We start from the raw sequence: 26,157 nt of genomic DNA on the forward strand, positions 1-26,157 counted from the left end.
AAGGACAGCTGAAGAACTAATAAGCGCATCGTATCACGAGAACACAGGAATCTATTTGAAAAGGCTGGCATTGATTATATCTGGGGGCATTCTGAACATCAAAAATAGTAAATATTATATGTGATTATAAACTTTCAACAAATAAAAATTTATGGGGAGTAGGTGGAATAAAGAAAGCTTTTTATTAGCCCTGGCAGATGTGCCTTAGTGGACTGAGTGCTGGCCTGCAGACCAAAAGGCCATTGGTTCGATTCCCAGTCAGGGCACATGCCTGGGTTGCAGGCCAGGTCCCCAGTAGGGGGCACACGAGAGGCAACTGATTGGACATTATGTTTCTTTCTCCCTCCTTTCTCTATCTCTAAAAATAAGTAACTGAAATCTTTAAAACAAAAAGCTCTTTATTAAAGAAGAATGAAAGCTAATAAATATGGAAGGAATGATAGAATTAGAAAAACTATTGCTTTGCAACTTCAGTGTCCTAGCTCTTTTAGGAATGGATCGAAACCACTGGGTAGAAGATTGTTGAGGAACAAGATACTCACATAGTTTTAAGGTATCACCCACAGACTACTTACTAACTACAAATGGAAAAGTGCATCTTTACAGTGAAGCTATCTGAAAATCACCATTTTAATTAACTGATCAAAGTTAGCATTGCTGAGCTGCCATCTTGAGTCCCCAAGCGTGTGCGCGCTCATTGTCATCTGGTCTGCCCCAGACCCCCTGAGCACCAACCGTAGTCCCCTGCGAGGCCCAGCTTCCTCTCCAACAAGATGAAAGAAACTGTCCTGAACTGGCAGAAACTCACCAAACTGCAGGCACAAGCGCATTGGTGGGAAAGGGGCTGCTCGTATTTGTAGAAGAAAGAAGGTGGTTCACAGAATGGCTACAGCAGATGATAAAAAAAAAAAAAACTCCAGTTCTCCTTAAAGAAATTAGGGGTAAACAATTATCTCTGGTATTGAAGACGTATGTATGTTACAGACCAAGGAAGAGTTACCCGCTTTAACAACCCTACAGTTCAGGCCTGTCTGGCAGTGAACACTGTCAGCATTACTGCCGTGCTGACACATAGCGGCTGATGGAAATGCTGCCCAGCGTCTTAAACCAGCTTGATGCAGACAGTCGGACTAGTTGAAGGGGACTGGCCGAAGCTCTGCCCAAACAATCCGTGCATGGAAAAGCACCGCTTGCCACCAGAGAAGAGGATGGGGATGAAGTTCCGGATCTTCTGGGCAATTTTGATGAGGTTTCCAAGAAAGAAGCAAACTGACTTGAGTCAGCTTCCTTTTTAAAAGGTTTTATTTATTTATTTTTAAAGAGGGGAAGGGAGAGAGAGAAACATCCATGTGTGGTTGCCTTTTGTGTGCCCCCTATTGGGGACCTGGCCTGCAACTCAGGCACGTGCCCTGACTGGGAATCAAACCTACGACTCTTTCATTCGCAGGCTGGTACTCAACCCACTGAGCCACACCAGCCAGGACAAATATTGAGATTTTTTTGTGTGATTACGTTTTGTAATATATTTAATGTGTGACCCAAGACAACTCTTCTTCCAGTGTGGCCCAGAGATGCCAAAAGGTTGGATAACCCTGTTGGCTTTGTGAGCTCTATGGACTCTGTCACAAGTACTCAGTTCTCCTTTTGCAGTAGAAAAGCAGCCATTGTTAATATGTGAATGAATGGACATAGTTGTGCTCCAGTAAGACTGTATTTACACAAGCAGTTGGAAGGTTGGATTTGGCCTAAGAGTTGTAGTTTGGTGACTTCCTTATCTATAAAAGTAGTTCTTTTGTGGGTATCAGAGTCACTTGGAGGGCTAATAAACAATGCAGATGCCAAAGCTTCAGACAATATAGGATAGCCTCTATGTTTTTACTGTGTTTCCAATCTCTAGGTTTTCCACCCATGCCTTTCTTTTTTTCTTGTAATTTTTGAGTTAAAGAAAATAAGCCCTGGCTGGCATAGCTCAGTGGATTGAGCGCGGGCTGCAAACCAAAGTGTTGCATGTTTGATTCCCAGTCAGGATACATACCTGGGTTTCAGGCCATGACCCCCAGCAACCACACATTGATGTTTCTCTCTCTCTCTATCTCTCTCCATTCTCTCTCTAAAAATAAATAAATAAAATCTTTAAAAAAAGAAAATAGGTTATTAGTGTTTTAAAGTTTACCATAGTTGGATCAAAAGGCATGCTCTCATTCTGGTTCTGTTTTTTTTTTCCTATTTGTGTTTTGGGGGGAGTTTTTTAATTTGTTTTTTTTTGCTGTGTAGAGTGGGGAAGGCAAGCATACTTAAGAGATGGTTTTGTGCTCTCCCAACAGTACGTTCATAATGTGTGACTGTCTTTTCTCCCCATTATTTTCAAGAGAAAGACTTAGATTCAATGAAAGGCAAAGTGGGCAGTCCCTTTATGTTACCTAAAAACCTCATTTTACAGATGAGGGAACATATATGAATGGATGGAAAAAGAGGCCCAAAGTCACACAACACATTCATGATGGCACCAGTCTTGATGAATCTATTTAGTTGTTATTGTTTATTAAGGTATAATTGACAAATATTGTTTATATATACAATGTGAAAGAATCACTACAATAAAGCTAGGTGATATCTCTATCACCTCACGTGGGTACTGCTTTCTCTCTCTCTCTAATTTTGTGAACACTTCACATCTACCCTCTGAGTAAATTTTGAGTATACAATGCAGTATTGTTAACTGTACTCACATCACTGTACATTAGATCTCCAGAACACAGTCAACTTACATAGCTGAAACTTTGTACTTCTTGACATCTCTGTATTTTTCCCTCCTCCTCAGCCCCTGGCAACCACCACTGTACCCTGTACTTCTGAGAATTAGACTATTTTAGATTCCACATGTTAGTGAAATCATGCAGTATTTGTCTTTCTTATTTCACTTAACATAATTTCCTCCCGAGTCATTCACTTTGTTGTAAATGGCAGGGTTTTCTTCTATTTTAAGGCTGGTCGATGTTTCACTGTGTTTATATATTTACCCATTTATTCATCTGTAGATATTTAGCTTGTTTCCATATCTTGGCTATTGGGAATAATGCTGCAATAAGTATAGGTGTACAGATATCTTTTTGAGATGCTGATTTCATTTGCTTTGGATATATACCCATAAGTGGAATTGCTGGATCATAAGGCAGTGCTAGCTATAGGCATTATAATTTATGACCCTTGACCCAAACCATTTAATCAAAATCATTTTTTCCTAAACTGGAGGTTTTTACAACCTCCACCTGATACCCATTCCTTTGTTTTAAATGTATACATTTAAGACATTATATTCATTTTCTGTAGTTCATATGGACAAAAGAATTTAAGATTTCTTTGCTCTCAAATCATATTGCAAGGTCCTCTGTAATTCACTACTCAATTGCTTTGTTTGGTTTCATTCATCTTATTAAACCACACTTTGGTGTGGTTTTGGAGTGACTTTAAGCCTCTTAATAGTATTCAGAATGTTATATGAATAGACACTTCTCCAGAGACTACATACAGATGGACAGTAGACATATGAAAAGATGTTCAACGTCACTACTCATCAGAGAAATGCAAATTAAAACCACAATGAGGTATCACCTCACTCCTGTCAGAGTGGCTACCATTAATGAGTCAACAAACAACAAATGCTGGTGAGGATTTGAGAAAAGGGAACCCTTTTGTACTGTTGGTGGGAATGCAGATGGGTGCAGCTAATACGGAAAACAATATGGGCTGTCCTCAAAAAATTAGAAGTGGAATTGCCTTATGACCCAGCGATCCCATTCCAGGGAATATACCTAAAGAAATGCAAAACACTAATCCAAAAGAAATATGCACCTCTATGATTATTGCAGCACTCCTCACAATAGCCAAGATTTGGAAGCAAACCAAGTGCCCATCACTAGATGAGTATATAAAAAATCAGTGGTACATTTACACAATGGACTATTACTTAGCCAAGAATGAAATCTTACCATTTGTGGCAGCATGTATAGATGTGGAGGGTGTTATGGTCAGTGAAATAATTCAGTCAGAGAAAGACAAATACCATATGATTTCACTTATAAGTGGAATCTAAAGAACAAAATAAACAAACAAAATAGAAACAGACTCATACATACAGAGGGAACTGGTGGTTGTCAGAGGGGAGGAGGTTGGGGCACTGGGTGAAAGAGATGAAGGAATTAAGAAGTGCAATTTTGTAGTTACAAAATTGTGACAGGGAAGTAAATAAAGCATTGGAAAGATAGTCTATAATATTGTGATAACTATGTGTGGTGCCAGGTGGAGTATTGGAATTATCAAGGGGAACACTATATAGAGTATATCAGGTCTGTCCAGAGGTATCCAGTCATGTACTATGAAAAATAGAGACATTTATCGAAGAATACGCAAGAAATACTGTACATGGACAATGATGCCTCAGTGCGCTTCAGAGTAGGCACCTAGGTACCTCATGCAGTTCTCCCAATTGCCATCAGCTGCTCTGTCGTATTTTCCTGAATCTCATCAATGGTCTGAAATCTTTCCCCTTTCAAAGGTGATTCTGGGTTTGGGAAAAGCCAGAAGTTGCAGGGCACCAAATTTGGCTGTAGTGGGACTGAGTCACCTGGGTGATTGGACATTTCACAAAAACCTCTGCTTAAGATGTGATGCATGAGTGGGCATATTGTCATGATGAAGCTGCCAGTCACCAGTTGCCCATAGCTGCAGCATTCTGAATCATCCAAATAGTTTCCACGGAGAAATGTTCAAGCTTAATGCAAAATTTGATGCAGAGTCATTGCTCTACTCGGACAATTTAAATGCAATGACCACACAATACATGTGCTCAGTCAATGGCGTCTACCATGCCCCACTGACTAGTACAGTGAAGTTGTCATTGTTCATGCATGCATATTCCGGCCCATTCTCCTTGGCTGCCAGGTTACATCTGTGTCACACAAACCATTTTCATTGTATTAACAATGGCTGGGCTTTTTCTGGACAAATGGTGCATAATTGTCCAAGCACTAAGCTGTATATCCAAAACCAATACTTAATTTCAGAAAGAAAAATTAAGGTAAAAAAGAATGAGTAATAGAAAGATATCAAATGCAAAGAAATCTCCTCAAAGAAGAGGATACCTTCCAAATCTCATAAGAAGGGAAAAGTAACTGTCTTAAGACATATGCAAGGAACCTCCCTCAGAGAAATAGAAGGTGAGTAGAATTTACAGGGGTCCCTATAGGGGCTTCAGGTCCTTGAGAGGAACTAGACAAGCAGGCACTGGGATGTGATGGAAGAATGTAAGACTTGGAGCTCCACACATGTGGGTTTGTATCCCTGCGTTGCCATGTATTCTTAAACCCTCTGACTTGGATGAAGTGCTTTATCCTCCACCATAGACATAGGCTTCCGAGATAAACTACTCCACCACTTGCAGCTGTGAGAATTAAATGAGCTCTGACACATTCATCTAAAGTCAGTTACTTTCAAAGCTCCCAAAAGGAGAAGAGGGTTCACATCTGCTGGAGGCTGTTGTTAGTTTAACCATTCTGGATCCCTCGGTGACAGCATGGAGTTCCTTTTAAAATGTGACATCTGAAACAATTCTGTCAGTAAACAACAAGGGTTAATTTCAGAAGTATTTAAACTTTTGAAAGGGACATATCAACAACTCGGAAACACCAAAGGCTGGTGAATGGTTGCTGTTCATTATCATCTGAATAGTGTACAGACTTGGACACAAGTTTAATGGACTTCATTAGGATTTGTCTAAATATTCTGTCCCTGTCAATTATCTACTTAGTGACAAGAGCCTGCTCATTAATTGGGTCATTCTTGCAGGGACTTTGAAATGGGTGGGTTTCTCAAAAAATCTTATTTTTCAACTACAGTTGACGTTCAGTGATATTTTGCATTAGTTTCAGATGTACAACATAGTGGTTAGACAGTCATATACTTTACAGACCGATCCCCACAATATTTCCAGTCCTCACGTGGCACCATACATAGTTGTTAACAGTATTATTGACTACCTTCCCTATTACTGTACTGTACATCCCTGTGACTGTTGTGAGACTGCCAATCTCTGATTCTTAATCCCTTCACCTCTTTCACTCGGTCCCCTACCCCCAAACCCTATGGCAACCATCGATTTGTTCTCTGCAATTATGAGTCTGTTTCAATTTGCTTGGTTCATTTATTTTGCTATTTAGATTTCATATATAAGTAAGACCACAGTATTTGTTTTTCTCTCACTATTTTACTTAGCATATCACCCTTTTGCTCCAACCATGCTCTCACACATTTAAGATTTTATTCTTTCTTATGGTTGAGTAGTATTTCATTGTATATATGTACCACCACTTGTACTTCATCCACTCATCTATTGCTGGGTACTTGGGTTGCTTCCAAATCTTGGCTATTGTAAATAATGCTGCTATGAACATAGGGGTGCATATATACTTTTGGATTAGTTTGATTTCTAGTTTCATACTCTTATGGTCAGAGAAGGTGACTGATATGATTTCAGCCTCTTAAATTGTTGAGACTTGTTTTGCAGCCAAAGAATGGTCTATTCTGGAAAACGTTCATAGTGCAGTTGAAAACAATGTATATTCTGTTATTTGTGGTGTAATGCTCTGAAAATAGCAATTAAATCTACCTGGTCTAAAGTGTCATTTAAGTCTGCTGTTTTTTTGTTTATTTTCTATGTGGAAGATCTGTCCGTTGATGTCAGTGGGGTATTAAAATCCTGTACTATGACTGTACTACTGTCGCTCTCTTCTTTTTTGTCCATCAAGATTTGCTTTACATACTTAAGTGCTCCTATGTTGTGTGGATAAATGTTTACAAGGGTTATATCCTCTCATAGGACGGATCCCTTTATTATTATGTAATGTTCTTGTTTGTCTCTTAGGTTTTTTTATTTTGCATTTTATTTTATTTTTATATATTTTATTGATTATGCTATTACAGTTGTCCCATTTCCCCCCTTCATTCCCCTCCACCCTGCACACCCTCTCCCACCCACATTCCCCCCTTTAGTTTATGTCCATGTGTCATAAGTTCTTTAGCTTCTACATTTCCCATACTATTCTTGCCCTCCCCCTGTTTATTTTCTATTTACGATCTATGCTACTTATTCTCCGTACTTTTTACCCCCTCTCCTCCTCCCACTCCCCTGTTGCTAACCCTCCATGTGATCTCCATTTCTGTGGTTCTGTTCCTGTTCTAGTTGTTTGCTTAGTTTCTTTTTGTTTTTGTTTTAGGTGTGGTTGTTAATAATTGTGAGTTTGCTGTCATTCTACTATACATTTTTTATCTTCTTTTTCTTAGCTAAGTCCCTTTAACGTTTCATAAAATAAGGGCTTGGTGATGATGAACTCCTTTAACTTGACCTTATCTGATAAGCACTTTATCTGACCTTCGATTCTAAATGAAAGCTTTGCTGGATGGAGTCATCTTGGATGTAGGTTCTTGCCTTTCATGACTTGGAATACTTCTTTTCAGCCCCTTCTTGCCTGGAAGGTCTCTTTTGAGAAATCCACTGACAGTCTGATGGGAACTCCTTTGTAGGTGACTGTCCCCTTATCTCTTGCTGCTTCTAGGATTCTCTCCTTCATTTTTACCTTGGCTAATGTAATTATGATGTGCCTTGGTGTGTTCCTTCTTGGGTCCAACTTCTTTGGGAATCTCTGAGCTTCCTGGATTTCCTGGAAGTCTATTTCCTTTGCCAGAATGGGGAAGTTCTCCTTTATTATTTGTTCAAGGAAGTTTTCCACTTGTCGCTCTTCCTCTTCCCCTTCTGGTACCCTTATAATTCGAATGTTGGAACATTTAAAGATGTCCTGGAGATTCCTAAGCCTCTCATTTTTTTGAATTCTTGTTTCTCCATTCTTTTCTGGTTGTATGTTTTTTTCTTCCTTCTGGTCCACTCCATTGATGTGAGACCCAGCTTTCATTCCATCACTATTGGTTTCTTGTGCATTTTTCTTCATTTCACTTATTGTAGCCTTCATTTTTTCATCTAATTTGTGACCAAAATCAACCAATTCTGTGAGCATCCTGATGACCAGTGCTTTGAACTGTGCATCTCTTGGTTGCTTAAAAAAACTGGTTGCGGAACTTTCAATTCTGTTTGAGCCATCTCCCCCCTCCCCCTTTGGTCTGGTCATGCCTGTTACGTATGAGGGGCGGAGCCTTAGGTGTTCACTAGGGCGGGGCACCCCAGTCGTTGGGTTGTGGCGTTGTATGTGGGGGCAGGGTCGGAGAGAGAACAATGGCACCTGCTCTGCTCTCTGTGGGACCTCAGTCCCTTCTGCTGCTTCCCCCTAGCAAACTGGGCCTCTCTGGTGCCAGTTCCCATGTGGGTGGGCTTGTGCACTCAGTGGGACTTTCCAAGGACCTCTCCTGTGAGGCTGGAAGTCTCTCCTGGTGCCTCAACTGCCACAGGTGTTTTCAGTCAGTGTCCCGAGGCTCTATTTCCCGGCGCTGTGATCCTGGGTTGCGCAAAGTGCCTTGCTTCACAATCGCCGCCTCGCTGGGTCTGCCAGCTGCCACTTGAACGCTCAGGGTCTACCCGCTGCGGTCTTGCACACCCCGGATGCCTTACCTGCCCGGTCCCAACGCTCTCTGCTCTCTGTGCTGCGACCCGCGCCCAGCTGCCTGACTCTGCCCCTCCTACCATTCTGGATGAATGTGTCTATTTTAAAATGTGTTCTTGGTTGTCCGACTTCCATTCAGATAAATTTTCTGTCAGCTCTGGTTGTTATTCTGTTTCTAAATTGTTATTGTTGTCTCTGTCTTGGTTGTGTGAGGATGCACAGTGTGTCTACCTATGCCTCCATCTTGGCCGGAAGTCCCATGTGTCATAAGTTCTTTAGCTTCTACTTTTCCCATACTATTCTTGCCCTCCCCCTGTCTATTTTCTACCTACCATCCGTGCTACTTATTCTCTGTACCTTTTCTCCCTCTCTCTTCCTCCCACTCCCCTGTTGATAACCTTCCATGTGATCTCCATTTCTGTAGTTCTGTTCCTGTTCTAGTTGTTTGCTTAGTTTGTCATAGCCTTTCTTTTAAAGTCTTTTTCATCTGATATATAACTATTGGTACCCCCATTCATTTTGGTTTTCATTGCCATCTTATTCTTTATAACTGTTTTCTCTGTGTTTTTCTTTTTCTTCTTAAAGAAGGCCCTTTAACATCTCTTGTAATACTGGTTTGGGGGTCATTGACTCCTTTATCCTTTTTCTTGTCTGGGAAGCTCTTTTATTTACCTTCGACTTTAAATGATAGTCTTGCTTTTGGTAGACTAGTCTTGGTAGAGTAGTCCTTGCTTTTCATCACTTCAAATATTTCATGTCAATCCCTTCTGGAATGAAATGTTTCTGTTGAGAAACCATCTGACAGTCTCATGGGAGCTCCCTTGAAGGTTACTATCTTACTGTTGCTGCTTTTGGGATTCTCTTTGTTTTTATTCTTTGCTGTTCTCATTATGATGTGTCTTTTTGCCAGCCTCCTTGGGTTCACTTTGGGAATGTCTGTGCTTCCTGGATTTGTGAGCCTTTTTTTTTTTTTTTTTTTTTTACCAGGTTAGGGCAATCTTCAGTCATTATTTCTTCAAATAGCTCCTCAGTCCCTTCCTCTCTTTTCTTCTTCTAGCAACCCCATGATGTAGATGTTTTTGTGCTTGATATTGTGCCAGGGGTTCTTTAAACTGTCCTTAGTTTTTCACATTCTTTTTTCTTTTGATGTTCTTTTTCATGCTGTTGAGCATCCTTATAACCATTGTTTGCAACTCTGTGTCTGGTAGTTTTCTTGCCTCCATTTCATTCACTTCTTTCTCTGGAGATTTCTCCTGTTCTTTTGGTTGTGGCATGTTTCTTTGATTCCGCATTTTGGCTGCCTCTCTGTATTCAGTAGATCTGCTGTGTCTTCCAGGATTAGTATTGTGGCCTTATTTAGGAGGTGTCCTGTGGGCCCAATTGCTAATCTATCTGTTCACCTGAGCTGGTTTCTTGTGTGGGTTATATGAGCCCTCCTGTTGTAGTTGAGCCCTGATTGCTCTTTGCCTGTCTTGAGGTTGACCCTCAGTCTGGCTGACTGTGAGGATTGACCGTTGAGGCCATTGTGCCAGTTGCTGGGCAGATCCTGACTCCAGAAAGCAGATTTTTTCCCAGCATGGTCTAGTGCAACCGTTTTCAACCTATTTTGCACCAGGGACAGGTTTTGTGGAACACAGTTTTTACATGGATGGGGGGAGCGAGTGGGGAGGAGGCAAAAGGCAGAGCTCAGGTGGTAATGCGAGCAAAGATCTACTCACTTGTCCATTGCTCACTTCCTGCTGTATGGCCTGGTGCCTAACAGGACACAGACCAGTACTGGTCTGTGGTGCAGGGGTTGGGGAACCCTGGTCTAGTGACTGGTTAGTCCTCCCTTTGGATGTGCTACTTGTACAGCTTATCAGGTCTTACTGTATTGTGGTCTGAAACCAGCCACTGGGTATATTGATTCTGGACACTCTTGAGGGGGAATCTGGTGCAGGTCAATGTCAGATCCTTCTTGTTAGGAGCCACTCTTAACTAGCTGTCTGTGCCGGTGCTGGGTGTATGTGTGAGTGCACAGTTGTATACTGAGGGCCATCTGCGCACAGTACCAGGCCTGGGACATGTCAGCAAAAGTCACATAGCACCTCAAATCCTTCATCCACCTGCCAGCTGTCCATTAACCTCAGCCCTGAAGTAGCCTCATGTGGTACATAATATGTATGGGGTAGGTTATCAGTGAGTCACCACATAAGAGCAAGTGGTGTTCATCAGTTTAGTACAGACTCAGAATGCATCAGTTCTGGGTCTGAGGCCATTCACAAATTCTCATACTGAGGTCAGCCAGCACCTACTTGGGTCCTGTCGACCTCTGTGGTGGAATGAGGTCTAAGGGAGTCATTAGGGTCGAGCCAGTAGAGTTCAGAGTGGGCAACCACAGATTAACACAAGCCTGTGGAGGGAGGGCTCTGCACAGGAAGATGGTCCTTGCCCTAAAACCACACAACTCAGCCTCTCCCTCTGTATCTCGGGCACAGCCCCTGCTCCCTGAGCTCACCTGTAATTCCTCAAGGTTTTTAAAGGACTGCATCACAGGCTGAGGCAGGCTGTCGCTGGCAGAGCCCACAGCTATGTGTGACCTGGGCATAGGGCAAGGCCTCAGGGAGTCATCAGGATGGGGCTAGAGTAGCTCCTCAGACTAATGCCCCATAGGCCAGTGGTCAGAAATGATGGTATCCATGGGCAATGTGGGAGAGGGACTCAACACATGGACTTTGGTGGCTATCCCTCCAGCCCTCTCCTTGAAGCCACACAACTGAGTCTCAGCCTATATGATGTTGGCAACTTCACCAGAGTTTATGGTGATTGCCAGTTAGTGAAGTTTTCTGTGCTGTCCCTTTTAGTGGATGCCTGGTTACCAGCATCCTGTGTCACCCAAGCCAATTTAGTCCCTGCTGATTTTCACAGGCAGATGTCATGTGGGCCCCTCTTCTCTTTGCTGGTGCTCCAGACTGGGGAGCCTGGAGTAGAGGTGGGACCCTTCGTTCCTCAGAGGGGACTTCTGCAGCTGAGATATCCCTTTGGATCCTCAACTACCACACATGGATGAAGGGCCAGTCCATTTTGCGTTTCCACCCCTCCTACTAGTTTCTTTCTGGTCTTCTGTACATACTTAATTGTACAACTTCTGTTCAGCTAGTCTTCAGAGGGTTATACAGGTTGATTATTCTGTAATTTAGTTGTCATTTGGATGTGGTCATGGGAGGTTAGTGCAACTTCTACCTACTCTGCCAACTTGGATCTCTCTTTATCTGGATGGGTTTTCAAAATTAGTGTTTGTCATGGATACTCTTATCTCCTCACCTCTCTTCCCTCATAGCTATTTTGACCAAAGGACAGCACATCCTTTACTTTGATGCCTCCAGTGCTATTTGAAAGAGCAGTAGAGACATTCGGGTCCATTAAAAATAACTAATTGGCTCTGGCTGGTGTGGCTTATGGATTGAGTGCTGGCCTGTGAACCAAAGGGTTGCCAGTTTGATTCCCAATTAAGGCACATGCCTGGGTTGCGTGCCAGGTCCCCAATTGGAAGGCATGGGAGAGGCAACCACACATTGATGTTTCTCTCCCTCCCTCCCCCTCTCTCTAAAGATAAATAAATAAAATCTTTAAAAAATAATAATTAATTGGTACCTGCTGTGTGCAAGGCACACACACTTGGAAGTTGTTTACCACCTAGTGGGAGAGACAGGTAATAAACAAAAAATTGCAATATACTCTGCTTTCCAATGGTGTCCTTCAGTCAAGATGAGGACAGTGGGCTGGGATGGCTCTGAAGGGGATGCCAGGTAAAGTGAATCTCAATGGACACAGACACATTCTTTAGATCTAGGAGGAGGGGGACATTTGAAGCACAAGGAATTCAAAGACATGGAGCTTGAAACAACATGGCTTAGCCAGAAAATCTGACCTTAGCAGTATAGCATATGAAATGTCCACGGTCAGCAGTGCCTAGATGGAGATGCCTGGAGAGGTTATAATAAGAGCAGATACTTTTAATGGGTTATTTCCGGGATACCATGCTAAAGCCATTTAGGTCTATTCAACAACCCTCTGAGGTAGATACTATTTTTGCAAATAGAAAAACTGAAGTCCAGAGAGTTTAGGTCACTAATAGTCACTGTTGCACAGCTAATGAGTCACCCACATCAGCTTCAGAGCCCCAGTCATAGAAGGTCTTAATTGCTACTTTCATAAGAGTTTGTCCTGTCCTATAAAAAAAAAAACAGGACACCAGTAAAGGAAAATTAACCAAGGAGGTAACTAGGGATCAGAAAATTTGGGGTTAAAGGCCCTATTGGAGTTCGGCTGTTTGTAACTTCAGGCAAATATTTTTCCTTCTTTGGACTTCTGTTTTTTCATCTGTAAAATGAGGACGATGATAAAGGGCTAAACTTAAGAATCCCTGTCAGCTATTTGAGTTTTTTGCTTAGGAAAGGGCCTGAATTCCTAACTGGATTCCTAACGATATGTACTTTCTCTATGTACTTTTTTCTTCTTTATATACATACTATACCTCTTGCCCGGAATGCCATATTGCTTCCTTCCTTTCTTTCCAAATATTCTGTAACTATAGCCCTACAACCTGCCTCTATTCTACAGTGCTACTAAGTGAGCTATGTCTCACTTTGGCCCCTAGCTATATAGTGCCCTGTATCCTTTGCCAGCTGTTTGTATTTTAATGTTTTCTTCCCATCTTGGGCCTCTTCTACGTTTTAGTTTCACTTACCCCCTATGTCAACTAACAGTCTCGGTTACGTGGGAGTCCTGGAGAAAATCTTGTTAATCATTTTCTTTCTCTTTTGGCAGTGTATGTGAGCACAGCAAAGAGAATCTTATGACCCCCTCCAACATGGGGGTGATCTTTGGTCCCACGCTGATGAGAGCTCAGGAGGACACTGTGGCTGCCATGATGAACATCAAATTCCAGAACATTGTGGTAGAAATATTAATTGAGCACTTTGTCAAGGTATGTACTTCCTGTCCACGCCATCACTCCTCCAGACATGTAACACTTTTCCTTAGCTACCTTTTAGAGTTGTGTCTCCCTTCTTGGCTCAAGTTGATAATGGGAGGACATTCCATTATTGGCACAATGACATTTAATAGCATTTCTGCCCCTGTGAAATTCATTATTCAGCAAATAGTGCTTGATTATGTAACTATTTTATTACCAGACACCATGATAGATAGTATAGAGAAGAAAAATATCACTATCTACATTTACATTTAATGTAATTATTGATAGGTATGTGGTTATTAACATGTTAGTATTCATATTTTAATTTTTTTAAAGATTTTGTTTATTTTTAGAGAGGGGAAAGGGAGGGAGAAAGAGAGGGAGAGAAACATCAGTGTGGGAGAGATACATTGATTGGTTGCCTCTCACACACATCCCCAACTGGGGACCTGGCCTGCAACCCAGGGAATCAAACTGGTGACCTTTTGATTTTTCAGGCCGGCACTCAATCCACTGAGCCACACCAGCCAGGGCTATTCATATTTTTAAATCTTTCTTCTCCTTCTTTTTCTTCTCTTCCTTTTTCCCCCTCCCCTCCCCTTTATCCCTCCTTGTCTTCCTTGTCTTCCTTCTTTATTATTCTTGTCTTTTTAACATTTCTTGCACTACTGGTTTGGGGGTGATGAATTTCATAAGCTTTTTCTTGTCTGGGAAGCTCTTTTTCTACCTTTCCATTCTAAGTGATAGCCTTGTTGGTAACAGTAATCTTGGTTGTAGGTCCCTGCTTTTCATCACTTTGAATATTGAGTGTCAATCCCTTCTGGCCTGCAAAGTTTCTGTTAACAAATCAGCTGAGTGTATCATAAGAGCTCCCTTTGTACATAACTATGTGTTGTTCTCTTGCTGCTCTTAAAGATTCTCTATTTGGATCTGACTTGGTGGCTCAGTTGGTTGGAGCATCATCCCATACATCAAAGTTTGCTGGTTCCAGTGTCAGTCAGGGCACATACCTAGGTTGTGAGTTCAATCTCCAGTTGGGGTACATACAGGAGGCAACCAATTGATGTTTCTATTTCACATCAGTGTTTCTTTCTCCCTTCCTCTCTGTCTAAAATAAATAAACATTTTTGGATGAGGATTAAAAAAAAAGATGATCTCTTTGTCTTTAACCTTTGGCATTTTAATTTCAGTGTGTCTTGGTATGGGCCTGTTTGTATTCATTTTGTTTGGGATTCTCTGTGCTTCCTAGACTCGTATGTCTATTTCTTGTGCCAGAATAGGGAAGTTTTCAGTCATTATTCCTTCAAATAGGTTTTCAGTCCCTTGCTCTTTCTCTTCTTCTGGTACCCTGTGATGCAATTATTGTTACACTCGATGTTGTCCCAGAGGTCCCCAATCTTTTGGCACCAGGAACTGGTTTTTCCACTGACTGGTGGCTGGGATGGGGCTGGGACAGAAGGTGGAGAGTTGGGGGAGGGAGGTACAGGAGGCAGAGTTCAGGCAAGCTTCACTTGCTCACCACCATTCACTTCCTGCTATGGAGGAGTAGGGGATAGAGATAGGAGACAGAGCTCAGAGGAGCTTCCCTTGGCCCGGTTCCTAACAGGCTTTGGACCTGTATTGGTCCATGGCCCGGGGACTGGGGACCCCTGCTTTGAACTACCCTAATATTTTTTATTCTTTTTCTTTTTGCTGCACTGATTGAGTGTTTTTGCCTACATTGTCTCTAAAATACTGATTCAGTCCTCTGCTTCATCTAATCTGCTGTTGATTCCATCTTATATATTCTTTATTTCACTTATTGTGTTTTTCATTTCTGATTCTTTCTTATGGTTTCTGTGCTTTTTTTATGTTTACCATCTCTTTGTTGATGTTCTCACTGAGTTCATTTACTTTTACTCTAAGTTCATTGGGCAACCTTATAATCAGTGTTTTGAACTATGTATCTGGTAGATTGCTTGCCTCCATTTTGTTTAGTTCTTCTTCTTGAGTTTTGTTCTGTTCTTTTATTCAGGATGTGTTTCTTTGTCTCCTCATGTTAGTTGTCTCCATGTGCTTATTTTTATGTATTAGGTAGAGCTGCTATTTCTCCCAGTCTTGGCAGGGTGACATTATATAGTAGGTGTCCTGTGGGGCCAAGTTGTGCAGTATCCCTGGCCACCTCAGCTGGGTACTTTAGGGGTATCCTTTTTGTGGGTTGTTTGTGCCCTCCTGTTGTAGTTGGGCCTTGATTGCTATTGGCACATGAGTGGGTGGAATTAACCCTCTAGCTGACTGGCTGTGACTACAGAGGATGAATTATCATGTAGGGGCAGACCTCACGGAGTGGGATTTGCTTTAGTGGTCCTCTGGTGCCTGCTGAGTTGGCCCTGTGGGTGAGCCATTTGTAGAGCTAATTGGGTGGTACCCTGGTGTGTTCCGAATCCAGGCAGTGGGTATGTTGGCTCTTGGGCCTCTTGGGAGGGGTACTAGTGCAGACCTAGGTCAGCTTCTACCTGTGCTGGTCCCATGTCCACATAGTAGGAGCTACAAAGTGATCTATGGTGGCAGCTGTCTGTGCTGGGCTTGGAGACACCAGGGAGTGGTTATGCTGTGAATTGAGGCCAGCTGTCACTGCTTCCATGGTGTGGGCCAAGGAATTCCATAGTGTGGGCTGAGGCCAGCCTTTTATAAATAACAGCCACTGAAGGAGGTTCAGGCTTGTGTATCTGTTAGATGGAGTGGGTTTTCAGGGTGTCACCAGGGCGAGGTGAGTTTGATGGAGACTCAGATTTGGTAACCATGTGAAGGTTGGGTTAGGGGAAGGGTTCAGCAAAGTGAAAATGGCATTTGCCTGCCAGCTCTATTGTGGGAGGGCTCAACAAAAAACACAGTGTCAGAGAGAGCTGCCCCTCCAGTCCTGACCTGAAGCCAGACAGTTTAGTTCCTCCCCCTGTGTCTCTGGCACCTTTCGACCTGCTTTCCCAGTGCTAAAGCTTAGGGCGAGTGTATGTGTCAGCAGGTAATTCCATGTATGGACCCTTTAAGAGGACCATATGGGACTCCAGAAGCACTCCATCTCTCCCAGAGGGAATCCTCACCGATTTTCATAGCAAGATGTTTTGGGGGAGTCTTCTTCCTGGCACTGGTGCCCCAGGCTGGTGAGCCAGATGTGGGGCTGGGACCCCTCCCTGCTCAGGGTGATCCTCCACAGCTGAGATAATCTTCCAGCATCTTAATTGCCATACCTAGTTGTGTAACCAGCCTGTTCTGCATCTATGCCCCTTCTACCAGTCTTGATACATTTTTTAAATGTCCTTAGATATAAGAGTTCTGTTTGGCTAGTCTTCAGGTGATTTGCAAGTGCGGTTCTGTATTTTAGTTCTACTTTTGACATGGTTGTGGGAGGAGGCAAGCCTAACATTTACCACCATCTTGACAGAAGTCAGTGGTTTTGCAGTTTTAAATACAATAGCCAGGAAGGCCTCATTGAGAAGACTACCTTTGAGCAGAGGACCATAGGAAATAAAGGAGTGGTTCATTCAGAGAACTGGTTGGAAGGCATTCTAGGCTGAGCAAATGTTAAATACAAAGTCCCAGAGGCAGAATTGTGCTATCGTGTTCAAAGTGGCCATATTAGCTAGAAAAGATTCAGCAAAAGAAGAAATAGAAGGTGGGTTAAGAAAGGAAATAGAAAGGGCAAGCAGAGTAGATACTATAGTGATTTAGAATCCATTGGAAGGACTTTGACTTTGCTGTCTGCATAAGATAGAAGTTTTTGACCAGGGAAATGGCATTATTTGTCTTAGGTTTAGCAGGACAGTTCTGCTTCCTGTGTGGAGATAGCTGCAGGGGAACAAGGGTTGAAGCAAGGAAACTAATTATGAGTCTCTTTCAAGAATTCAGTCAAGAAATGATTGTACCTTGGATGAGGGTGGTAACAGTGAAGATGGTGAGAAGTCACATTCTCAATGTATTTTGGAGGTAGAGCCAACAGATTTGCTGACAAATCATATGTGGAATGTGGGGAAAAGAAAAGGGTCATGGGTAGCTTCAAGTTCTTTTTGTTATCTGAACAACTGGAAGGATGAAGTTGCCATTTACTGAGATGGGTAAGACTGCGGGGGAACAGATTTGAAAGTAAAGAGTAGGAGTTAAGTTGGGGACAAATTAAGATAGATTTGCCTGTGAGACATCTGAGGTCAGAGAAGAGAGCAGGATTAGAAAAATAGAGTTGGTCTTCAATAGCAGAGAAGGGATGGGTGAAAACCATGTGAATGAATAATCTTTCTTATGGATTACTTGTAGCAAGAGAACATTAGATGAAGCATTGACATCTAGGGAGCACTGACATTTGAAGGGCCGATAGGAGAGACTACAAACCATATTGGGAAAGAACGGTCAGTAATGGCAGAACTAAAAGATAGGGGAGCCCCAGACTCCTGGAAAGAGAGAGTTTTAGAGGGAAAGAGTGGATGGTAATTTCAGTTGCCCAGGTTAAGTCATGTAGTATAAACACTGAAAAGTATCTCCTGCTTTCAATGTCTTTAAAGTTGTGAAATATAAGTGGTACACATACCACTTATTGTAAAAATTTCAAGCCATAGAGAAAATATGGAATGAAAAACAATTCCACCCTTTACCTATGTTCAACCCCTAGTTATAATTCTTAGTCAATAATTTCTTGCTTCTCATTTGAACAAAGAAAATAAATTGCATATATACACATATTCATGCATTGATACATTTGATTGATTTTAATATGTACATATTAGCCCTCTACTGCCTACAGCTGAAAACCCTGGACATTAATTATAAGAGTACCAGCTGAGCTAGCCTGGCACCTGTAGGACATTATTTATAAAAGCAGCACAAGAAAACTGAAATATGGAGGGAAGAAGGCAGACCAGACTGGCTAGGGACCTTGTAACCCGAGCAGTGACATGGCCATGAGTCAGTTGTTATTTGTTTTTGCCTCATATCTCCCACATTGTGTAGTCTGGAAGCTGACAACCTAAGAAAACCAACAGATGCAGTCTAAAATGTTCCCAACAAAAGCCTACTCTCTTTAGCCAAAGAACCTGGAAAGAACAGCCTAAAACAGAAAAATGTTAGATAATACACTCTACTCCAGTAAAACACCACAGACAAAAATGTGGCTCCACCCTGCCCCTGCCTGCAAAAGATGAGTGGGGAGCCAAGACTTCCACCTTTCCTGGTCTGTAACAAGGCAGCTGACCGCCCCTCCCCCAAACCCACGTGGTGCTGTCAAGAAGGCCAAGTGGGACACTGAGCTTTCTTCCACACCTGGTGGTAATGAGACAATCTCTCTCATTCCCTATGTTGTCATTGGTGACCACGTGAAGCATTTGGACTCCCATCCCCATAAAAGCACTGAAGTGATGTCAGAGGAGGCCTGTTAGCAATACGTGACTTTTACCACCACTCAGTGGTAATACAACTGCCACTCTGGGGTGTGAATAGAGAGGAGACTCTACATGGAACAATAATGAGACACCCCTTTCCTCCAGCCAGAGTGGTCCCATTAGAGGGCTATAAAGAAGCCTAAACTCCTACTCCTGCCTAGTAGGAAAAGGAGTCTTTCGCTCCCTTTAGTATGTCAAGGGAGGCCAAGTAGGAAACCTGGACTTAGACGCCATCCTGGCTGTTCTCTTCTTCTGCAGTGGTAGGGTCTGAGGAGGTCTGTTATAACAGGAGATATAAGTAAGCATAAGACTCTTGTTTTTATTGTTCAAGTACAGTTGTCTCCATTTTCCCGCTATCATTCCCCTCCCCACTGCACCCACACCCACCTCCCTCTCATAATATGCAAATTAACAGGCTTTGAAAACCATTTACCCTACCAAGAACCAGGAAGATATCAACATGAATGAGAAAAGACCATCAACAGACAGCAACATCAAGATGACACAGATGTTAATTATATGACAAGAATTTTTAAAGTAGCCATCATAAAAACGTTTTAATGAGCAATTAGGACTACATTTGAAACAAATGAAAAAATATAAAATCTCAGCATAGTAATAGAAAGTTTCTCCAGAGAAATACAAAGACTTAGCAAATAAATAAAAGGTAAAAAGAAGAACCAAGTTAAAATTCTAGAACTGTAGCCCTGCTGGTGTGGCTCAGTGGACCCAGACTGCAAACTAAAGGGTTGCTGGTTCAATTCCCAGTCAGGGCACATGCTTGGGTTGTGGGCCAGGTCCCCAGGAGGGGGTGCGTGAGAGGCAACCACACATTGGTGTTTCTCTCCCTCTCCTTCTTCCTCCCTTCCCCTCTCTCTAAAAATGAATAAATAAAATCTTTTAAAAAATTCTAGAACTGTAAAATGCAATAAGTGAAAATTTGAAATGCAGTGGATGTGCTTAACAGTAGAATGGAGAGGACAGGAAAGTGAACTTTAAGAATAACAGAAATTAGCCCTGGCTGGTATGGCTCAGTGGATTGAGTACCAGCCTGCTAACCAAAGGTTTGATTCCCAGTCAGGACACATACCTGGATTGCAGGCTGGGACCCCAGTTGGGGCATGCAACAGGCAACCACACACTGGTGTTTCTCTCCCTCTCTTTCTCCCTCCCTTCCCCTCTCTCTAAAAATAAATAAATTTAAAAAGAAAGAAAAATTAAAAAAAAAAGAATAACAGAAATTACGCAATCCAAACAACAGAAGACTAAGAGAATTTGTTACCAGCCACCTATTGTAGAATAGTTAAAGGAAGTTTTATAAACAGAAAGGATACAATAAGAGAAGGAATCATGGAATATCATGAAGCAAGAAGGAATAAAAGAAAGAGCAGAATTATAGGTAAATTCAATAGACTTACTTTCTTACAAGTGGACTGTTTTTACCCTGGGGAGATAAGAAAGCTGGTACTTCCTCCTTACAAGGGAGAGGGAGAGATGTTAATCCCCTTAGCAAGGCAATCATGAAATCCCCTGGGGTGTCTGAAGCTGTGACTGCCAGATTTAATCAGGCTTATTGTCCAAATTAGCTCCCTAGTTGATTAGGCTTTTTAATGTCTGATTCCTTTTGCTCCTTTCCTATATTAACATCTAGCTACCAGTGCTGACACAGGAGTAGAAAAGATATTTCATAGGAGTGGAAATGAAGGGGGCAGGGGTAGCTATACTTACCATACAATACAGACTTTAAGCCCCAAATGGTAAAATACAAAGGTGGTCCTTACATGATAATGGGATTGATTCATCAAGAATATATAACATTCATAAATATATATATACCAAACATCAGCACACTTAAATATAGTAAGCAAACACTAGCAGATCTGAAGAGAGAATGACAAAAACACAATAGCAGGGGACTTTAGTACTTTCAGCCCTGAAAGTACTTCAGCACATTCAGCAATAATAGATATGTCATCCAGACAAAATCAACATGGAACTGATAGACTTGAACCATGCTTTGAACTAAATAAAACTAATAGACATATCCAGGACACTTCCAATAGCAGCGGAATTCACATTTCTTCTCAAGCACACGGGGAATATTCCTTAGTATAGATCATATGAAAGGTCACAAAAGAAGTCTTAGCAAGTTTTGGAAGATTATAGTCACACTAAGTATTTTTTCAACCACAATGGTATGAAACTTGAAAGCAATAACAAGAACAAAGCTGGTCAATTTACAAATATGGAGAGTAAACAACACACTATTGAATAACCAATAGGTCAAGGAAGAAATCAATAGACGATTGCAATAACGTATTGAAAAAAAGAAAATGGAAGCACAAAAGCACATTGATAGGATCATTTTACATGATCAAGTGGGATTTATCCCTGTGATCCACGGATGATTCAATATGTGGGAAATAATAAATGTGATACACCACATTAAAAGGAAAAATTATGCCTTGGCTGGTGTGGCTCAGTGGATTGAGCACCAGCCTGTGAACCAAAGGGTTGCTGGTTCAATTCCCAGTTGGGGTGCATGCCTGGGTAGTGGGCCAGGTCCCCAGTGTGGGTGCGTGGGAGGCATCCACACATTGATGTTTTTCTCTTTCTCTTTCTCCTTTCTCCTCTGTCTAAAAATAAATAAATCTTTAAAAACAGAAAAAGAAAAATTATATGATCATCTCAAAGGAGGTAGAAAGAGCTTTTGACAAAATTCAACATACTCTCATGATAAAAACCACTCAACAAGTTGAGTATAGAAGGAACATACCTCAACATAATAGAGGATATACATGACACACCTACAGCCAGCACCATAGTCAATAGTGAAAGGTTGAAAGCCTTCTCTGGAAGATCAGGACTAAGACAAGGGTGGCCACTCACACCACTGTTATTCAACATAGTACTGGAAGTCCTAGCCAGAACAATCAGGCAAGGAAAAGAAATTAAAGCTACTCAAATAGGAAAGGAAAAAGTGCAATTGTCTTAGTTTGCAGATGATATGATCTTACATTTAGAAAATTCTAAAGACTCCACCCCAAAACTGCTAGAACTAATGAACAAATTTAGTAAAGCTGCAGGATACAAAATCAACATAAGGAATACATTTATTCTTTTTTTATAGCTGGATAAACAAACGGATGGTTGCCAGATGGCCAGGGGGTGGGGGCATGAGTAAAGAGGTGAAAGAAATGAAAAATTACAAGTTAGCAGTTATAAAAAATAGTCATTGGGATACACAGTACAGCCTAGAGAATCTTGTAATAACTATGTATGATGCCAGATGGATACGAGACTTACCAGAGTGATCACTTTATAAGGTATATTAATGTCTAATCACTATGTTGTACACCTGAAACTAACATATATTTTATGTCAACTATACTTGAAGAAGAAATTAAAACAAAGAAAATCAAACAATGTAATCTACCATATTAACAGGCAAAATAAGCAAACTCACACAAACATCAATTTGTAGAGGCTAAATGTTTGAAACAATCAACATAAATTTTTAAAAAGAAACAAAAGAATTCAGCAAACTAGCAATAGGGGATAATGACCTCAACTTGGTAATGAACATACACAAATGAACCCCTATAGCTAACATCATACTTAATGGTGATAAATTGAATGCTTTCCCTTTACAGTTGAGAATAATGCAATAATGCTCTCACCACTGCTATTCAGCACAGTAATGGGATTTCTACCCAGTGCAATTTAGTAAGAAAAGGAAATACGACACATACAGGTCAGAAAGGATCAAAATCCCCAGGAGTCTATAAAAAATATTCCTTGAACTAATAAGGGAGTTTATCAGTGTTACAGGAGACAAGGCTAACATGCAAAAATCAATTGTATTTTTATATACTAGCAGTGAATGTGTGGAAAATGAAATTTAAAATGCAAGTACCATTTACATTTACAGGCTCTCAAAACAAGTGACATGCTTAGGTATAATTGTAATAAATCATTTATAGGGTTTATATGCTGTAAATTACAGAATGCTAATGAAAGTAATCAGAGAAAACACAGGTGAATTGAGAGACATTCTGTGCTCATTGCAATGGAAGGTGTCAGTGAAAATGTCAGTTCTTTCCAACTTGATATCTAAGCTTAAGGCAATTAATAGCAAAATCTCAGCAAGATTTTTTGTAGAGACAAGATTATTCTGCAATATATATGGAAACATAAAGGAGCTAGAAGAACTAGCACAATTTCAAAAATACAGGATAAACTGGGAGGCATTGAATATATTAATATTTACTGTATTAATATTAATGCTTCAGTAATCAAGACCTTTTGAGATTCCCAGATAGACAAGTATATAAGTCCATGGAAGAGAATACACAAATAATCTCACAAAGTGTGGCCAAATTGTTTTTGACAAAGGTAGAAAAGCATTTCAGATAGGCTTTTCAACAAATGGTGCCTGAGCAATTGCATATCTACGGGCAACAAAAGTGAACTTCAACCTAAACCTCACATCACATCCAAAAATTAACTCAAAATAATTATACATTTAAACATAAAGCTATAAAACTTTTGGAAGATAACATGGGACAAAATCTATAGGACTTTTTGAAGTCTTTTTAAAGAGTTTTTAGCTCTGGCTGGCGTAGCTCAGTGGATTGAGTGTGGGATGGGAACCAAAGTGTCCCAGGTTCGATTCCCAGCGAGGGTACATTCCTGGGTTGCAGGCCATAACCCCCAGCAACCGCACATTGATGATTTTCTGTCTCTCTCTCTCTCTCTCTCTCCCCCCCCCTCCCTTCCCTCTCTAGAAATAAATAAATAAAATCTTTAAAAAATAGTTTTTAGATAGGACACTGAAAGCACAAACCATTACAGAAATCAGTTAAGAAATTAGACTTCATCAAAATTAAAAACCTGTGCTCTGTGAATGACCCTATCAAAAATAAGGAAAAAAAAACACAAGCTGCCAATTTGGAGAACATATTTGCAAATCACGTATCTGATAAGGGACTTATATCTAGAATATGTATAAAGAACTCTCAAAACTCAACAATAAAAATCAAACAATCCCATTTGAAAATGAGCAAAAGACATAAAAAGGTTGTATGGATGACAAATAACTGTATGAATAGACATTCAAGATCTCTAGCCTTGGGGAAATGGTAATTAAGACCACAATGAGATATCACTATATATCTGCTAGAATAATTAAACTTAAAAATAGTGATCATACCAAATGATGACCACAGTACACAGAAATTGAATCTGTCATACTCTTTGTTGGGGATGTAAAATGTTGCAGCTACTCTGGGAAAAAAAAAACATTTAGTTTCTCAAAAAATATAACATGCATTTACTCTACAACCTGTTATTTACACTCCTGGGCATTTATCCAGAGAATGAAAACATGTCCACACAAAACCACTACAAGTGTGTTCATAGCAGCTTTATTTGTAATAGACAAAAACTGGATACAAACCAGATGTCCTTCAATGGGTGAATGGTTAAACAAATTGCAGTAATTCATACCATGGATTACTACTCAGGAATATAAAAGAATGAAATATTGATATACAGGACAACTTGGACAGATTTCAAGGGCATCCTACTGAGTAAAAAAGCCTATTTCAAAGGTTACGCACTATATACTTCCTTCTGTTTATGTGTTTTTTCTATTGTGATCCTCACTTTTTTCTGAGCCCTCGCTAGCAGGGTCATCTCTGCTAACAGTTTATTCAAGGAATTCTAGGCTGTTTCGATCATGCTCCTGCAAATTCTGCCAGCATCTGCTCATTGCCTGATTACAAAGCCACTTCTACAATATTTAGAAAAATCTTTACTTCCAAAATTTTTAAGTATCTCTTACAACAGCATATTATTTTCAGGTACCACAATTTATGTTAATTTTCTATCATTGCTGTAACAAATTACCACAAACTTTGTGGCTTAAAGCATAACAAATATAACATTTTTGGACCATAAGACGCACCTAGGTTTTAGAGGAGGAAAATAGGAAAAAAATTTTTGAAGCAAAAAATATGGTAAAGTATTTAATAACGTAAATAACATCATATTTCATCAATGTAAAATAAACAACTCAACAGCAGCATTAACAACTAGAATTCCTCCCAAATTTTGAGGGGGTGGGGGTGGGGAGTGTGTCTTGCAGTCCAAAAAATATGGTAATTATCTTAATAGTTCTGGAGATCAGACGTACAAAGTCAGTTGGCAGGCTGCATCTCCCTTTTCTAGGCCCTGTCCATCTTCTAGAAGTCCCCTGAATTCCTTGGTTGGTGGGCCCTTCCCCCAAAGCATAGCACCTTCATATCAATTTCAATCTCTCTCTATATCTCTATCTCTATCTCCCTTCCTCTCTCCTCTCTCTCCCCCACTTTTGCGTCTATCAGCACATCCCCTATCTCTCTGGACCTCCTACCTCCCTCTTATAAGGACCCTTGTGTTATATTGGGCCCACATAGATAATTTAAGATAATTTTCCCATGTCAGAACTTTTACTTTAGTCATATCTGTAAAGTCTCTTCTGTCATGTAGGTAACATAATAACAGGTTCTGTGGGTTATGGACATCATGGGTATCATTCTGAAGGGTATCATTATTTTCAAGAGTATCAGTACTCTTCAAAAGTGCTATGGTCGTAAAAAGCAAAGAAACATGGAGGAAGTATCACAGTGTGGAGAAGACTATGGTGACATGACAGCTTAATGTCATATGGGATCCTGGATTGCACCCTAGACTATAAAAAAGGCATTAATTTGAAAAACTGATAAAATTTGAACCAAACCTGTTGATTAGCTAATATTATCATGCCCATGTTAATTTCTTGGCTTAATAATTGCACTGTGCTTATAAGATGTTAACATGAGGGGAATCTGGATGAAGAGTATGCAGCAACACTGTACTATGTTTCAACTTTTCTGTAAGCCTGAAATTATTTCAAAATAATAAAGTTAAAAAAAGTTTTACTGATGTCTACTGGCACCGTCAGTATCTGGCCTATTTTCTCACATCTTCAGTAAACTGAGTATTACCAAATATTTTGATGTGATCCAGCTGGGAAGTGAGCATTTCACTGTTTTCAAATACATTTTCAATTTATCAACTAAAATTATTAATGAAACTGGGTATCTTTCCACACCCTTTTAGTTGGTATATTAGTTTGCTAGGGAATGCCATGTACTTGGTCACT

At 40.7% G+C, this 26,157-nt stretch overlaps 1 protein-coding gene and 1 pseudogene across 6 annotated transcripts in view; both read left to right on the forward strand.

Moving 5' to 3' along the window:
- The window catches only part of OPHN1 (oligophrenin 1), a 261,539-nt gene that overhangs the window by 187,367 nt on the left and 48,015 nt on the right, over nt 1-26,157 (forward strand). For all 6 annotated transcript variants that reach the window (XM_036016669.1, XM_028522526.2, XM_036016668.1 and 3 more), the window contains exon 19: nt 13,416-13,575. In XM_036016669.1, the coding sequence (XP_035872562.1) occupies nt 13,416-13,575 (160 nt within the window). The remainder of the gene's footprint in view (nt 1-13,415; nt 13,576-26,157) is intronic.
- Nucleotides 379-1,300, forward strand: LOC114504701 (annotated as a pseudogene).

The sequence above is a fragment of the Phyllostomus discolor genome, chromosome X (assembly GCF_004126475.2).
Source record: "Phyllostomus discolor isolate MPI-MPIP mPhyDis1 chromosome X, mPhyDis1.pri.v3, whole genome shotgun sequence".
NCBI classification, from domain to species: Eukaryota; Metazoa; Chordata; class Mammalia; order Chiroptera; family Phyllostomidae; genus Phyllostomus; species Phyllostomus discolor.